The following is a 13,947-nucleotide window of genomic DNA, read 5'->3' on the forward strand; positions in this document are numbered from 1 at the left end:
AAAACTTTATTAATTCACTTTATTGGCCGCTCACATTTCTCCCAAAGATAATTTATTGTCTCAAACAAGTAGGGTCTATCTGCAGAACGTGTTAACTACATGCCTCAGCACTACACTACAATTCAATTGATTGGACATGATATATATTAGGTCTCACAGTTGGCAGTGGATGTCAGAGCGAAAAACAAGCAATGAGGTCAAAGGAATTGTCCGTAGAGCTCCGAGACAGAATTGTGTCGAGGAACAGATCTTGGGAAGGCTACCACACAATTTCTGCAGCACTGAATGTCCCCCAAGAACACAGTGGCCTCCATGATTCTTCAATGGAAGAAGTTTGGAAGCACCATGACTCTTCCTAGAGCTGGCCACCTGGCCAAACTGAGCAATCGGAGGAGAAGGGCCTTGGTCAGGGAGGTGACCAAGAGCCCGATGGTCACTCTAACAGAGCTCCAGAGTTCCTGTGGAGATAGTTGTTCTTCTGGAAGTTTCTCCTACCTCTGCAGCACTCCACCAATCAGGCATTTATGGCAGAGAGGCCAGACGGAAGCCACTCCTCAGTGAATTGCACAACAGCCCACTTGGGAGTTAGACAAAAGGAACCTAAAGGAATCTCAGGCCATGAGAAACAAGATTCTCTGGTCTGATGAAACCATGATTGGACTCTTTGGCATGAATGCCAAGCGTCAGGTCTGGAGGAAACATGGCACCATCCCTACGGTGAAGCATGGTGGTGGCAGCATGCTGTGTTTTTTTTTTCAGCGGCAGGGACTGGGAGACTAGTCAGGATCGAGGGAAAGATTAACGGAGCAAAGTACAAAGAGATCCTTGATGAAAATCTGCTCCAGAGCACACAGGACCTTAGACTGGGGCAAAGGTTTACCTTCCAACAGGACAATTTAACATTTTATTTAACTAGGCAAGTCAGTTAAGAACAAATTCTTATTTACAATGACGGCCTAGGAACAACGGGTTAACTACCTTGTTCAGGGGCTTGAACTCGACCTAACATTTCTGGAGAGACCTGAAAATAGCTGTGCAGCAACGCTCCCCATCAAACCTGACAGAGCTTGAGAGGATCTGCAGAGAAGAACATGAGAAACACCCCAAATACAGGTGTGCCAAGCTTGTAGCATCATACCCAAGAAGAATCAAGGCTGTAATCACTGCCAAAAGGTGCTTCAACAAAGTACTGAGTAAAGGGTCTGAATACTTACAGTACCAGTCAAAAGTTCAGACCCACCAACTCATTCCAAGGCTGTTCTTTATTTTTTACAATTTTATACATTGTAGAATACAGTGGAGACATCAAAACTATTAAATAACATATGGAATCATGTAGTAACCAACAAAAAGTGTTAAACAAACCTAAATATATTTTGACAGCTTTGCACACTCTTGGCATTCTCTCAACCAGCTTCATGAGGTAGTCACCTGGAATGCATTTCAATTAAGAGGTGAGCCTTGTTTAAAGTTAATTTGTGGAATTTCCTTCCTTCTTAATGCATTTGAGCCAATCAGTTGTGTTGTGACAAGGTAGGGGTGGTATACAGAAGATGCCCTTTTACCAAATAGGGCTAAGTCCATACTATGGCAAGAACAGCTCAAATAAGTGAAGAGAAATGACAGTCCATCATTACTTTAAGACATTAAGGTCAGTCAATCCGGAAAATATCAAGAACGTTGAAAGTTTCTTCAAATGCTGTCGCAAACAACATCAAGCGCTATGATGAAACTGGCTCTCATAAAAGGACCACCACAGGAAAGGAAAACCCAGAGTTACCTCTGCTGCAGAAGATAAGTTCATTAGAGTTACCCGCCTCAGAAATTGGAGCCCAAATAAATGCTTCACAGACTTCAAGTAACAGACACATCTCAACATCAGCTGTTCAGAGGAGACTGCGTGAATCAGGCCTTCATGGTTGAATTGCTGCAAAGAAACCACTACTAAAGGACACCAATAAGAGTCCAAATTTGAGATTTTTTGTTCCAACCGCCTTGTCTTTGTGAGACAGAGTAGACGAACGGATGATCTCCGCATGTGTGGTTCCCAACGTAAAGCATGGAGGATGAGGTGTGATGGTGCTTTGCTGGTGACACTGTCAGTGATTTATTTAGAATTCAAGGCACACTTAACCAGCATGGCTACCACAGCATTCTGCAGAAATACGCCATCCCATCTGGTAGGCGCTTAGTGGGACTATCATTTGTTTTTCAACAGGATAATGACCCAAAACACTTCCAGGCTGTGTAAGGGCTATTTGAGCAAGAAGGCGGGTGATGGAGTGCTGCATCAGATGACCTGGCCACCACAATCACCTGACCTCAACCCAATTGAAATGGTTTGGGATGATTTGGACCACAGAGTGAAGGAAAAGCAGCCAACAAGTGCTCAGCATATGTGGGAACTCCTTCAACACTTTTGGAAAAGCATCCCAGGTGAAGCTGGTTGAGAGAATTCCAAGAATGTGCAAAGCTGTCATGGAAGCAAAGGTTGGCTTCTTTGAAGAACCTAAAATATATTTTGATTTGTTTAACACTTTTTTGGTGACTACATGATTCCATATGTGTTAGTTCATATTTTTATGTCTTCAATATTATTCTACAATGTAGAAAATACTAAAAATAAAGAAAAATCTTTGAATGAGTAGGTGTCCAAACTTTTGACTGGTACTGTAAGTGATATTTCAGTTACATTTTTTTATGAATTTGCAAAAATCTGTCATTATGGGGTATTGTGTGTAGATCGATGAGGAAAAATAAATGTAATCAATTTTAGAATAAGTCTGTAACATAACAAAATGTGGAAAAATCAAGGGGTCTGAATACTTTCCGAATGCACTGCAAGTACAAATATAAGGGAAACAAATTGTTTTATGTAGCCCCATCCCATGAAATCAGCCAAACAAGCTCAATAACTCAATGCATGCACACTGTTGAATATACATCAACCTGTATTGTGAATAGGCCTTGGCTACATCTAGATTTACCCAGTTTATCAATAGAGATTACCATTCAGATGTAGATAGATTGTTTTTACCAAAGTCAAATTGATTGTATAATTGATTAATTAGTGCATACATGTTTGTCTCTGAAAATGTTTGAGGTAAAACAATTATAATGTAATGATATTGAACTCAAAAGATGCCCAACGATTGAACAGAGCAGTAGCTGAGTCTCACTGTCTGGATCAAGAGCCATTCTGTGACTTTGGCTAATATGTGTATTTTTTTGTTGTGGGATTGTTTTGTTATTGAGTATCATGATACACAACCTGGTATCTAAGTCAAAATTCTGGTATCGTGACAACACTACTCATTATTGCGACACCACCTCAGCTAGAACAGTGAACATGTTCTAAAAATCTACTTCCCCTACACAGAAGAAAACATGTCTGACGTCTCCTCTCTAATGAGCGCAGGGGTGGTGTAGGTGTGACAGGAGTGACAGAGATGCCTGCACAGACCAGACCCGCTCCATCCTTCCTCCCATGGCATGTCCCCTCTCACACCTCATCCCCCATGAGCTCACACCTTGGACTGGAGTAAGCATGGACACAGCTCAGCTCATTTTGGGGAGACACACAGTAACACTGCTCTTTCATTAGGGAGCTGTACCACACCACCACCACCACCACACCTCAATACTGTCAGATGTCACAGTGACAAACTATACATAGCCTTTGAGAAAGCCCAGAGGACATCAACATTAGCTGTGGCTTCTAAACCTCCCAGAAAAATACATCTGTCTGGCTAAAGTCTAAGGCTACAGATGTTCCATAAAAGCTTACATCCAAAGACAAACTACTTATCGACTTGTTGGTCCCCAGTGTGTCAATATTTCCATAGTAACCGTCTGTAGTTATTCTACATCCCAAATAGAACAGCTTCATTCTGATTAAGCAGTGATCACTTTAAGCCTCACTAACCCAAAATATGCAGGCACTATCCTAGATCCCAGCTCCTCCTCCTGCAAGGGGACAGATCTTGTCTTAAAGTTCAGAGGTCAAACTGGTGTTCGAAATTGAGCCGGCTGCCAATGACGACAGCCTCCTAGGGAGCCCTTTCTCTCTGAACATTGATATCAGCAGTGGGGAGTGGCTCCTTGGACAGAGGAGATGTGACATGTATAAATGACCTCTCCAAAGACAATGGGACATATGAAGCACTCCTCTATTGGCGTGACGCCCCCCTCCACCTTTCTAAAAAGGTCAGACGGGAGACACTTGGGGAGAGACTCCAACACTCTCCCACTTTCACTCCCTCTCTTTCTTACTGCCTCAGTCTTTCCCCCACCACTGCTGTCCATCTCCGACTCTCTCTCTGTTAGACTATTAGTCTCTGCTGGGCTTAACACATTTCTAATCAGCTTACTGCCAATGAGACTAAGCCGGAGCTGAAAAGGCGATTGACGGAGAGCGTCTAGCCAGTGGCTGGCAACTGGTTAGAGCTGGGGGATGGCAACTATATAATTAGAAGAAAATCGTTAAAGCCAAGAGTGAGAGGAGCGAGACTAAAAGAGATGGAACCCTTGAGGATAATGTTAAGGTTACATCAGTAATATAACAAATTAAATGGGGAGATGTTTACAGTGAATGAGAAACAAAGAAAGCATTTACCCTACATATGAATGTATAATCTGAGATGTTTGTGTACGGCCCAGTACATCACTGTGGCCAAGCTTCCTGCCATCCAGGACCTCTATACCAGGTGGTGTCAAAGTTATTTTCAACTTTCCCTTACGGTACTTGTCGACTATCGGTCTTGTGCCGGTATTTAGCTTTAGATGGAGTTTACCACACGCTTTGGGCTGCATTCCCAAACAAAGACTCCAGCCACCCTAGTCATAGACTGTTCTCTCAGTTACCGCACAGCAAGCGGTACCGGAGTGCCAAGTCTAGGTCCAAAAGGCTTCTGAACAGCTTCTACCCCCCCACCTTTAAATAAATATATACTGCTGCTACTCGCCGTTTATCTATGCATAGTCAATTTACCCCTACCTACATGTACATATTTCCTCAATTACCTTGACTAACCTGTACCCCCGCACATTGACTCAGGACCGGTACCACCTGTAAATAGCCTTGTTATTGTTCTTTTATTGTAGTCCTTTTTTCTTCTTCTTAACACTCCATTGTTGGTTAAGGGTTTGTACGTAAGCATTTCACGGTAAGGTCTACACCGGTTGTATTCAGCGCATGTGAAAAATAACATTTGATTCTGTCACCATGTGATGAGCACTTCACACTGGCAGAGGGTGAGAAACCAGCAGTAGTGAGAAAAGGATTTGGCTGGTGCCAACAGTCAGTCCTTCTCCTCTGGGATCTCCAGACAGACCACTCTGGTTCAGACACTTTCACTGTTTAGTATGCCCCTGGGCTCAGAGAACTGAAAGAATAATTGTCTGAGTGCTTTGATACAAGATGGCTCCCTTTGTCACCAAGGCAGGTGCTAATATATGAGTGGTGAGTATAAAACAATGTATAGTGAGAAAGGCACTCAGTGCATCCGTCAGTCCATGCGTTACTACTCAAGAGAGACTATTTGACTGGTTCAGGCTGTGGAACAATGAACTACGACAAATATAAACTCTGCCCATCTCAACGGTTCCCGTGGTGCTTCTTGGGCTGTGGATGGATATACTGTGGGATGGAGTCCAAACGGCCCACTTTGGAGCTCTAGTCCGAAAACGTCCAACCTTTATTGGCCCATTAGTTGTGGTAAAGCGTTAGTAGAACAAAGGTTTGGCTGTAGACAACTGTTTGAAAATCTAGAAGAGAGAAAGCTACTGCTAGCGGAGCTGGATTTCCAACAGAGAAAAATATGCAGTTTTTTCAGCAGTCTATTGTCCTCCTGTCCAGCCCAACGTATGCCTCACGTAGAATGGGATGCCCTCTGGTCTGTAGCATTGTAACGGGTGGAGACTGCCTGGCAGTGGCACCCAAAGAGTTGGTTCCTGTGAGAAGCAAATCAAGAGAAATCCCATGGAAATACTTAGCGGTCACAGTCAGTCAGGGGTTTCAGGGCAGTGGGGGAGATCAGAGAGGCCAGGGAAGGGCTGGAAACCAGAGGGAGATTATACTCTCCCAATAGAGCTGCTACTATTAGTAGAAAAACAATTCTTTAGAGTGGACTGAAAATAAAGTGTGAAACATATTGGTCCATGTGGGGATGATCTGATGTCACTACTCTGCTAATGACACCTGCTCTGAGAGGCTGAATAGAAATGCAGAGAAAGTTGTTAATTCTTCACAGGCAGCAGAGAGAAAATCGATGGTCAAAAACTCTTGCCACAACCCTCTCCATTAGACCAGACTGTGGATCAGAGCTTCCACTAGAACTTTAGGGTTAGATTTACACTTCTGAAACCCAACACAGACCGAAACCATACAACCCCCCTCCCCTTGGTGAAATATGGAGTCAAGTATTCCTCCCCAAAAAGTTGAATGGGGAAAAGGGCTTTAAAAAGAGAGAAGAAAGAAAAACAGCTTTGAATGGGAACAGATTAAAGAGGGAGGGAAGAAAAAAAAGCACTGGAGGGCAATTATCTGGGCTATTTCTGGAAGAGTGCTTTTCCAGCCTCCAGTCGGAATGAAGAGAACAGGGAGGCCCTGTTTGGCAGCTGGCTGGAGAGGCGTGGAGGAATATGGAGGGAGAGGGATGGAGGGATTGAAGGACTGGCGGGTGGGAGTCCTATAAAGTACAGGCCTGTGACCGGGTGAAGGGCTGGGGAAAGGGGGAGCTCAGAGGCCTTCCCTGGAGGCCAGGCTGGCCATGACCGAGGATGGGAGACCCTGTATAAAGCAGGCTTGAGACTGTGCAGGGCCAGGGGCCGGTTCCTACAGGGAAGAACCTTTAAGTGGAGTGGAGTATGGGGGAGCAGAGCAGTGGTTGGAGGAAGGTGAGAAGGAGCACAATGCTTCAGTGTAGCAGTCAGTTAGGTCTGGAAGCAGGCAGCACAATGGACTTACTGTCAGCCACTGCTCTCCTCCACTTTTCTAGTTCTCCCTGACTCGCCTTTTAAATAACCATACAGCAACCTTTTCAGAGCCCCAGTAATGGTGTACTCGTCAAACAACCAGTGAAAGGACTCTTTCTGCAGTCAATGGGCAAGTCATGTTTTCATTTGAATGTCACCATTTCTGAGGTACAGCAAAGATGCCAAATTATCAACATAGTGATATAGAAAAAGTAACTGTTTGGATAAACCATGGTGCGATCCCGTCCAGTGGTTAAAACTATTTTTGTTGAGCAAGCAAAACTAAAGTGCAAAGTTCCGTTTTTTTTCCCAGCAAGTGGATGTGAGTCTTAAAAGCTACCTGCTAGCAAAAGCACTGTTCCATTCAGGAAAAACAAGTGTTGAAAGTGTACAATGAATGATTCAATAACCATAATGTACATGAATCATTTACTGACATGAATGCATTTTGTTTTATTTTTATTTACGGGTGGACAGTTGGAGGGAAAATTGTAATTCTTAAAGGGGGGAAAGGTTCATGAAGCCATGAAGCCCTCTTCAACAGCAGAAAAACACACATAACTGGAGATGTCTTGAGTGTGTAAGCTACAGTAAACGTCAGCTTTCTAAAGAAGTGCTAGGCTACTCTGACTGGTGCAACTATACTGAACAAAAATATAAAATGCAACATACTATATTTCAACACTTCTACTGAGTTACAGTTCATAAAGGCCCACCCACTGAGGAGCCAGGCCCAGCCAATCAGAATGAGTTTTCCCCCACAAAAGGGGAAAACAGAAATAGGAATCAGGTTGCTGGTCTCAGATGATCCTGCAGGTGAAGTATTAAGATGGGGAGGTCCTGGGCTGGTGTGGTTACATGTGATCTGCAGTTGTGAGGCCGGTTGGACGTACTGACAAATTCTCAAAAATGACAATGGCGGTGACTTATGGTAGAGAAATAAAGATTAAATTCTCTGGAAACAGCTTTTGACAACGGAAAAATGCTCACTAACAGGGATGTAAACAAATTTGTACACAACTTTTTGTGTGTATATGTAAGCTTTTTGTGTGTATGGAATATTTCTGCAATCTTTTATTTCAGCTCATGAAAATGGGTTGAGAGGGTAGGATGAAGGGAGGAGCTGCAACCAGATGACTCCAGTAACACTTACTGCACGTCCAACCGGCCTCACAAGCTATTTGTCGTCCTTAACGTAGGAGACTCTGCTAGCTAGCCAACAGCTAGCCAACGTCTACCGAACAGAACTTCTGCACTCAACAATCCGGTCGCATTTCGCTTCGCTCCACAGGTAGTATCACATTTTTCATTTCATTTCATTACAGTACAACGGCTTGATTTGTTTGATCGTAGCTAGCTACATAGCTAGCTACATAGCAGTCTTTGTATCAAAGATAATTGTGTAGTCTAGAGCGATTTCCTAGGTTAGCTAGCCAGCTATTGTCGTTCTTTTAACGCAACGTAACGTAATCAACACTGCTAGCTAGCCAGCTAGCCCCGAATAGCAGCACAGTAGAAACTATTACACTCAACGGAACGACTTGATTAGTGTAGTGTCAACAACGCAGCCAATGCCAGCTAGCCTACATAGTCAACAACGCAGCCTCTGCCAGCTAGCCTACTTCAGCAGTACTGTATTATTTTAATCATTTTAGTCAATAAGATTCTTGCTACGTAAGCTTAACTTTCTGAACACTCGAGATGTGTAGTCCACTTGTCATTCCAATCTCCTTTGCATTAGCGTAGCCTCTTGTGTAGCCTGTCAACTATGTGTCTGTCTATCCCTGTTCTCTCCTCTCTGCACAGACCATACAAACGCTCCACACCGCGTGGCCGCGGCCACCCTAATCTGGTGGTCCCAGCGCGCACGACCCACGTGGAGTTCCAGGTCTCCGGTAGCCTCTGGAACTGCCGATCTGCGGCCAACAAGGCAGAGTTCATCTCAGCCTATGCCTCCCTCCAGTCCCTCGACTTCTTGGCACTGACGGAAACATGGATCACCACAGACAACACTGCTACTCCTACTGCTCTCTCTTCGTCTGCCCACGTGTTCTCGCACACCCCGAGAGCTTCTGGTCAGCGGGGTGGTGGCACCGGGATCCTCATCTCTCCCAAGTGGTCATTCTCTCTTTCTCCCCTTACCCATCTGTCTATCGCCTCCTTTGAATTCCATGCTGTCACAGTTACCAGCCCTTTCAAGCTTAACATCCTTATCATTTATCGCCCTCCAGGTTCCCTCGGAGAGTTCATCAATGAGCTTGATGCCTTGATAAGCTCCTTTCCTGAGGACGGCTCACCTCTCACAGTTCTGGGCGACTTTAACCTCCCCACGTCTACCTTTGACTCATTCCTCTCTGCCTCCTTCTTTCCACTCCTCTCCTCTTTTGACCTCACCCTCTCACCTTCCCCCTACTCACAAGGCAGGAAATACGCTCGACCTCATCTTTACTAGATGCTGTTCTTCCACTAACCTCATTGCAACTCCCCTCCAAGTCTCCGACCACTACCTTGTATCCTTTTCCCTCTCGCTCTCATCCAACACTTCCCACACTGCCCCTACTCGGATGGTATCGCGCCGTCCCAACCTTCGCTCTCTCTCCCCCGCTACTCTCTCCTCTTCCATCCTATCATCTCTTCCCTCTGCTCAAACCTTCTCCAACCTATCTCCTGATTCTGCCTCCTCAACCCTCCTCTCCTCCCTTTCTGCATCCTTTGACTCTCTATGTCCCCTATCCTCCAGGCCGGCTCGGTCCTCCACTCCCGCTCCGTGGCTCGACGACTCATTGCGAGCTCACAGAACAGGGCTCCGGGCAGCCGAGCGGAAATGGAGGAAAACTCGCCACCCTGCGGACCTGACATCCTTTCACTCCCTCCTCTCTACATTTTCCTCTTCTCTCTCTGCTGCTAAAGCCACTTTCTACCACTCTAAATTCCAAGCATCTGCCTCTAACCCTGCCTCTTTGCAGCCTTCTCCTCCCTCCTGAATCCTCCTCCTCCCTCTCTGCAGATGACTTCGTCAACCATTTTGAAAAGAAGGTCGACGACATCCGATCCTCGTTTGCTAAGTCAAACGACACCGCTGGTTCTGCTCACACTGCCCTACCCTGTGCTCTGACCTCTTTCTCCCCTCTCTCTCCAGATGAAATCTCGCGTCTTGTGACGGCCGGCCGCCCAACAACCTGCCCGCTTGACCCTATCCCCTCCTCTCTTCTCCAGACCATTTCCGAAGACCTTCTCCCTTACCTCACCTCGCTCATCAACTCATCCCTGACCGCTGGCTACGTCCCTTCCGTCTTCAAGAGAGCGAGAGTTGCACCCCTTCTGAAAAAACCTACACTCGATCCCTCCGATGTCAACAACTACAGACCAGTATCCCTTCTTTCTTTTCTCTCCAAAACTCTTGAACGTGCCGTCCTTGGCCAGCTCTCCCGCTATCTCTCTCAGAATGACCTTCTTGATCCAAATCAGTCAGGTTTCAAGACTAGTCATTCAACTGAGACTGCTCTTCTCTGTATCACGGAGGCGCTCCGCATTGCTAAAGCTAACTCTCTCTCCTCTGCTCTCATCCTTCTAGACCTATCGGCTGCCTTCGATACTGTGAACCATCAGATCCTCCTCTCCACCCTCTCCGAGTTGGGCATCTCCAGCGGCCCACGCTTGGATTGCGTCCTACCTGACAGGTCGCTCCTACCAGGTGGCGTGGCGAGAATCCGTCTCCTCACCGCGTGCTCTCACCACTGGTGTCCCCCAGGGCTCTGTTCTAGGCCCTCTCCTATTCTCGCTATACACCAAGTCACTTGGCTCTGTCATAACCTCACATGGTCTCTCCTATCATTGCTATGCAGACGACACACAATTAATCTTCTCCTTTCCCCTTCTGATGACCAGGTGGCGAATCGCATCTCTGCATGTCTGGCAGACATATCAGTGTGGATGACGGATCACCACCTCAAGCTGAACCTCGGCAAGACGGAGCTGCTCTTCCTCCCGGGAAGGACTGCCCGTTCCATGATCTCGCCATCACGGTTGACAACTCCACTGTGTCCTCCTCCCAGAGCGCTAAGAACCTTGGCGTGATCCTGGACAACACCCTGTCGTTCTCAACTAACATCAAGGCGGTGGCCCGTTCCTGTAGGTTCATGCTCTACAACATCCGCAGAGTACGACCCTGCCTCACACAGGAAGCGGCGCAGGTCCTAATCCAGGCACTTGTCATCTCCCGTCTGGATTACTGCAACTCGCTGTTGGCTGGGCTCCCTGCCTGTGCCATTAAACCCCTACAACTCATCCAGAACGCTGCAGCCCGTCTGGTGTTCAACCTTCCCAAGTTCTCTCACGTCACCCCGCTCCTCCGCTCTCTCCACTGGCTTCCAGTTGAAGCTCGCATCCGCTACAAGACCATGGTGCTTGCCTACGGAGCTGTGAGGGAACGGCACCTCAGTACCTCCAGGCTCTGATCAGGCCCTACACCCAAACAAGGGCACTGCGTTCATCCACCTCTGGCCTGCTCGCCTCCCTACCACTGAGGAAGTACAGTTCCCGCTCAGCCCAGTCAAAACTGTTCGCTGCTCTGGCCCCCCAATGGTGGAACAAACTCCCTCACGACGCCAGGACAGCGGAGTCAATCACCACCTTCCGGAGACACCTGAAACCCCACCTCTTTAAGGAATACCTAGGATAGGATAAAGTAATCCCTCTCACCCCCCCCCCCTTAAAAGATTTAGATGCACTACTGTTCCACTGGATGTCATAAGGTGAATGCACCAATTTGTAAGTCGCTCTGGATAAGAGCGTCTGCTAAATGACTTAATGTAAATGTAAATGTAAGAGGGGGGGGGGGGCTCTCCTGGATGTCACTAAACGGCTGGCTCTAGGCTGAGCTGGTTCAAGGCTGAGCTGGGTCTAGGCTGAGCTGGTTCAAGGCTGAGCTGGGTCTAGGCTGAGCTGGGTCTAGGCTGAGCTGGTTCAAGGCTGAGCTGGGTCTAGGCTGAGCTGGGTCTAAGACTTGTACACCTGCAAGACGGTTCCACACAAATTTGATTTATTGAGTGTTTTTGGGGAGGTTTGGAAAACCAATTTCAGTAATACCAAGCAAACAGAAAAGTCAAAACTCAAAACTGAAGAACCTGATTAACTTCAGAAGAAAGCCTCACAGTGGATCATAACATACTGAATGAGTGTGTTGAGAAAGCGGGAAAGAAAGAGAATGAGATCAAGCAAATCCTGGCAGAAAGAAAAGGTAAATCTCAGGGAAGCACATGGGAGTGAGTGGCGGTCTGAGTGAGTCCACAGCCTTCCAGAAAAACTAAAAAAGGAACGCAAGCATCTGTCTGGTTGTCGCTGGTGATTATTCCAGGCTAGAGGAAAAGTGCAGCCTCATCATTATTGAAAAGAGCAGCAACATCGCTTCAACCGGCTGGGAAGTGGGCATGTTGCCCCTAGTGACAGACAGGAGGCTCAGAAAAGGATCAAAAATACTGTTGCATCACTCCCATTTCCATTCATCTCCCATTTATTCAACACTGCTGCCGTCAGTCAGTCTTGAAGCTTAATCAGCCAATACTGAATATATTGAACAATATATGACAGTGAACAGCAGTGGTATTATTAGATAGACTGAGTCACCCTGTGGTTCTGATTCACCCACCTCTTGCCCAGGCTGCTGAGGGGTGTGCCCAGGCTCAGAGGGACATTGGTGGGTTTGCGGTATCGTCCAGTCAGCCTCTGGGCTCCAGGGGTGGCTCCTTTCGGAGACTCTGCTGTCTGGCGGGCTGGACTGGCGCATGGCTTGACATTCAGCTCCTTCAGGATATCGTAGTTGATCTTAGTGGAGATCTTCTTCTGCTCCAGCATCTTCTCTATGGCCTCGTCGGCTGTGCTGGCATGGATCGGAGCCCGCTTCTTGGAGGTCTTGGGCTGCAGGGCACATAGTGGGGTTTCAAATCACTCAGTATCCAGTCAAATGCAATTACTTATGCAAATTAGTTCTTTAGCTTAATGTAAATTTGTAACTATACTTTGCACAACAAAGGGATGCTCTAGCTATGCGGCAGTATTATGGGAGGGGGCTGATTGTGAATTTGGACAACATTGCATAAGGTGGTTGGATCAGTGCAGTCAAAGACTCCACACCTCATTAGGCATCTATTGCGCTACAGTTAATCCAGCTAGTGAAAACCAGAGAGCAGATGTTGGACCTAACAAGGAGGCTGGACCTTGTCAAATACTGACGTGAAATGATAAACCCACTAGAGTGGAAAACATGCACACACATTGACACACCACAGCTTAGCATATATCCAGGCCACCCCAAGATCACTGCTTCTTTATACCAGTGGTTCTCAACTGGTTTAGTCTCGGGACCCAAATTGAACCAGGTTGTCTATCGCGATCCAATAATCGTGTCACGATTTTTTGTTGTTGCCAAAATGCAATCTGGAAAATGTTTAATGCTATATTGACAGTAAATGCACCAATTCTATGACAAAGGAACAACAGTCCCATCTTTTTCCATTGCCAATAATTCCACTTTGCCCATATTCTTGACAAAGAATGTTAAACTCACTGGTGTGAGATTTTTTAAAAACCAAATCCACTGAAGGCACTGCTAATAATTCTAAATTGAGAACTGATTGACAAAAAAAAAAAAAAAAAGTTTCATTATCATTTATACACACTTTCTACCTGATTTTAGTAGTTTAAGTTCAGACTGGTTTATTTTGACAAAAAAATTAAGAGTTTATTTGTATTATTCAGACACTCGCAACACATTCAAAACCTCCCAAGACCCAAATTTGGGTTGCAACCCACCAGTTGAGAATCGCTGCTTTAGATTGTCAGGATTTACCTTCTTGTCCTTGTAAATCCCCAGCTCCTTCTCTTTCGCTATCCTCTCTTCCTTTTCTGAAAGTAGAAATGGATTGGGGGAATTCAATTGGAAATATAGTTCTTTGTAAAGAGTCAATACAAAGC

At 46.0% G+C, this 13,947-nt stretch overlaps 1 protein-coding gene across 4 annotated transcripts in view; it reads right to left on the reverse strand.

The window, feature by feature from the left end:
* LOC115138580 (transcription factor IIIB 90 kDa subunit-like) overlaps positions 1-13,947 on the reverse strand; it is a 66,756-nt gene that overhangs the window by 10,328 nt on the left and 42,481 nt on the right. For all 4 annotated transcript variants that reach the window (XM_029675553.2, XM_029675552.2, XM_029675555.2 and 1 more), the window contains 2 exons: positions 13,823-13,878; positions 12,623-12,891 (listed from right to left, as the gene is read on the reverse strand). In XM_029675553.2, coding sequence (XP_029531413.1) covers positions 12,623-12,891; positions 13,823-13,878 — 325 coding nt within the window. The remainder of the gene's footprint in view (positions 1-12,622; positions 12,892-13,822; positions 13,879-13,947) is intronic.

Source organism: Oncorhynchus nerka, linkage group LG12 (assembly GCF_034236695.1).
Source record: "Oncorhynchus nerka isolate Pitt River linkage group LG12, Oner_Uvic_2.0, whole genome shotgun sequence".
Classification (NCBI taxonomy): domain Eukaryota; kingdom Metazoa; phylum Chordata; class Actinopteri; order Salmoniformes; family Salmonidae; genus Oncorhynchus; species Oncorhynchus nerka.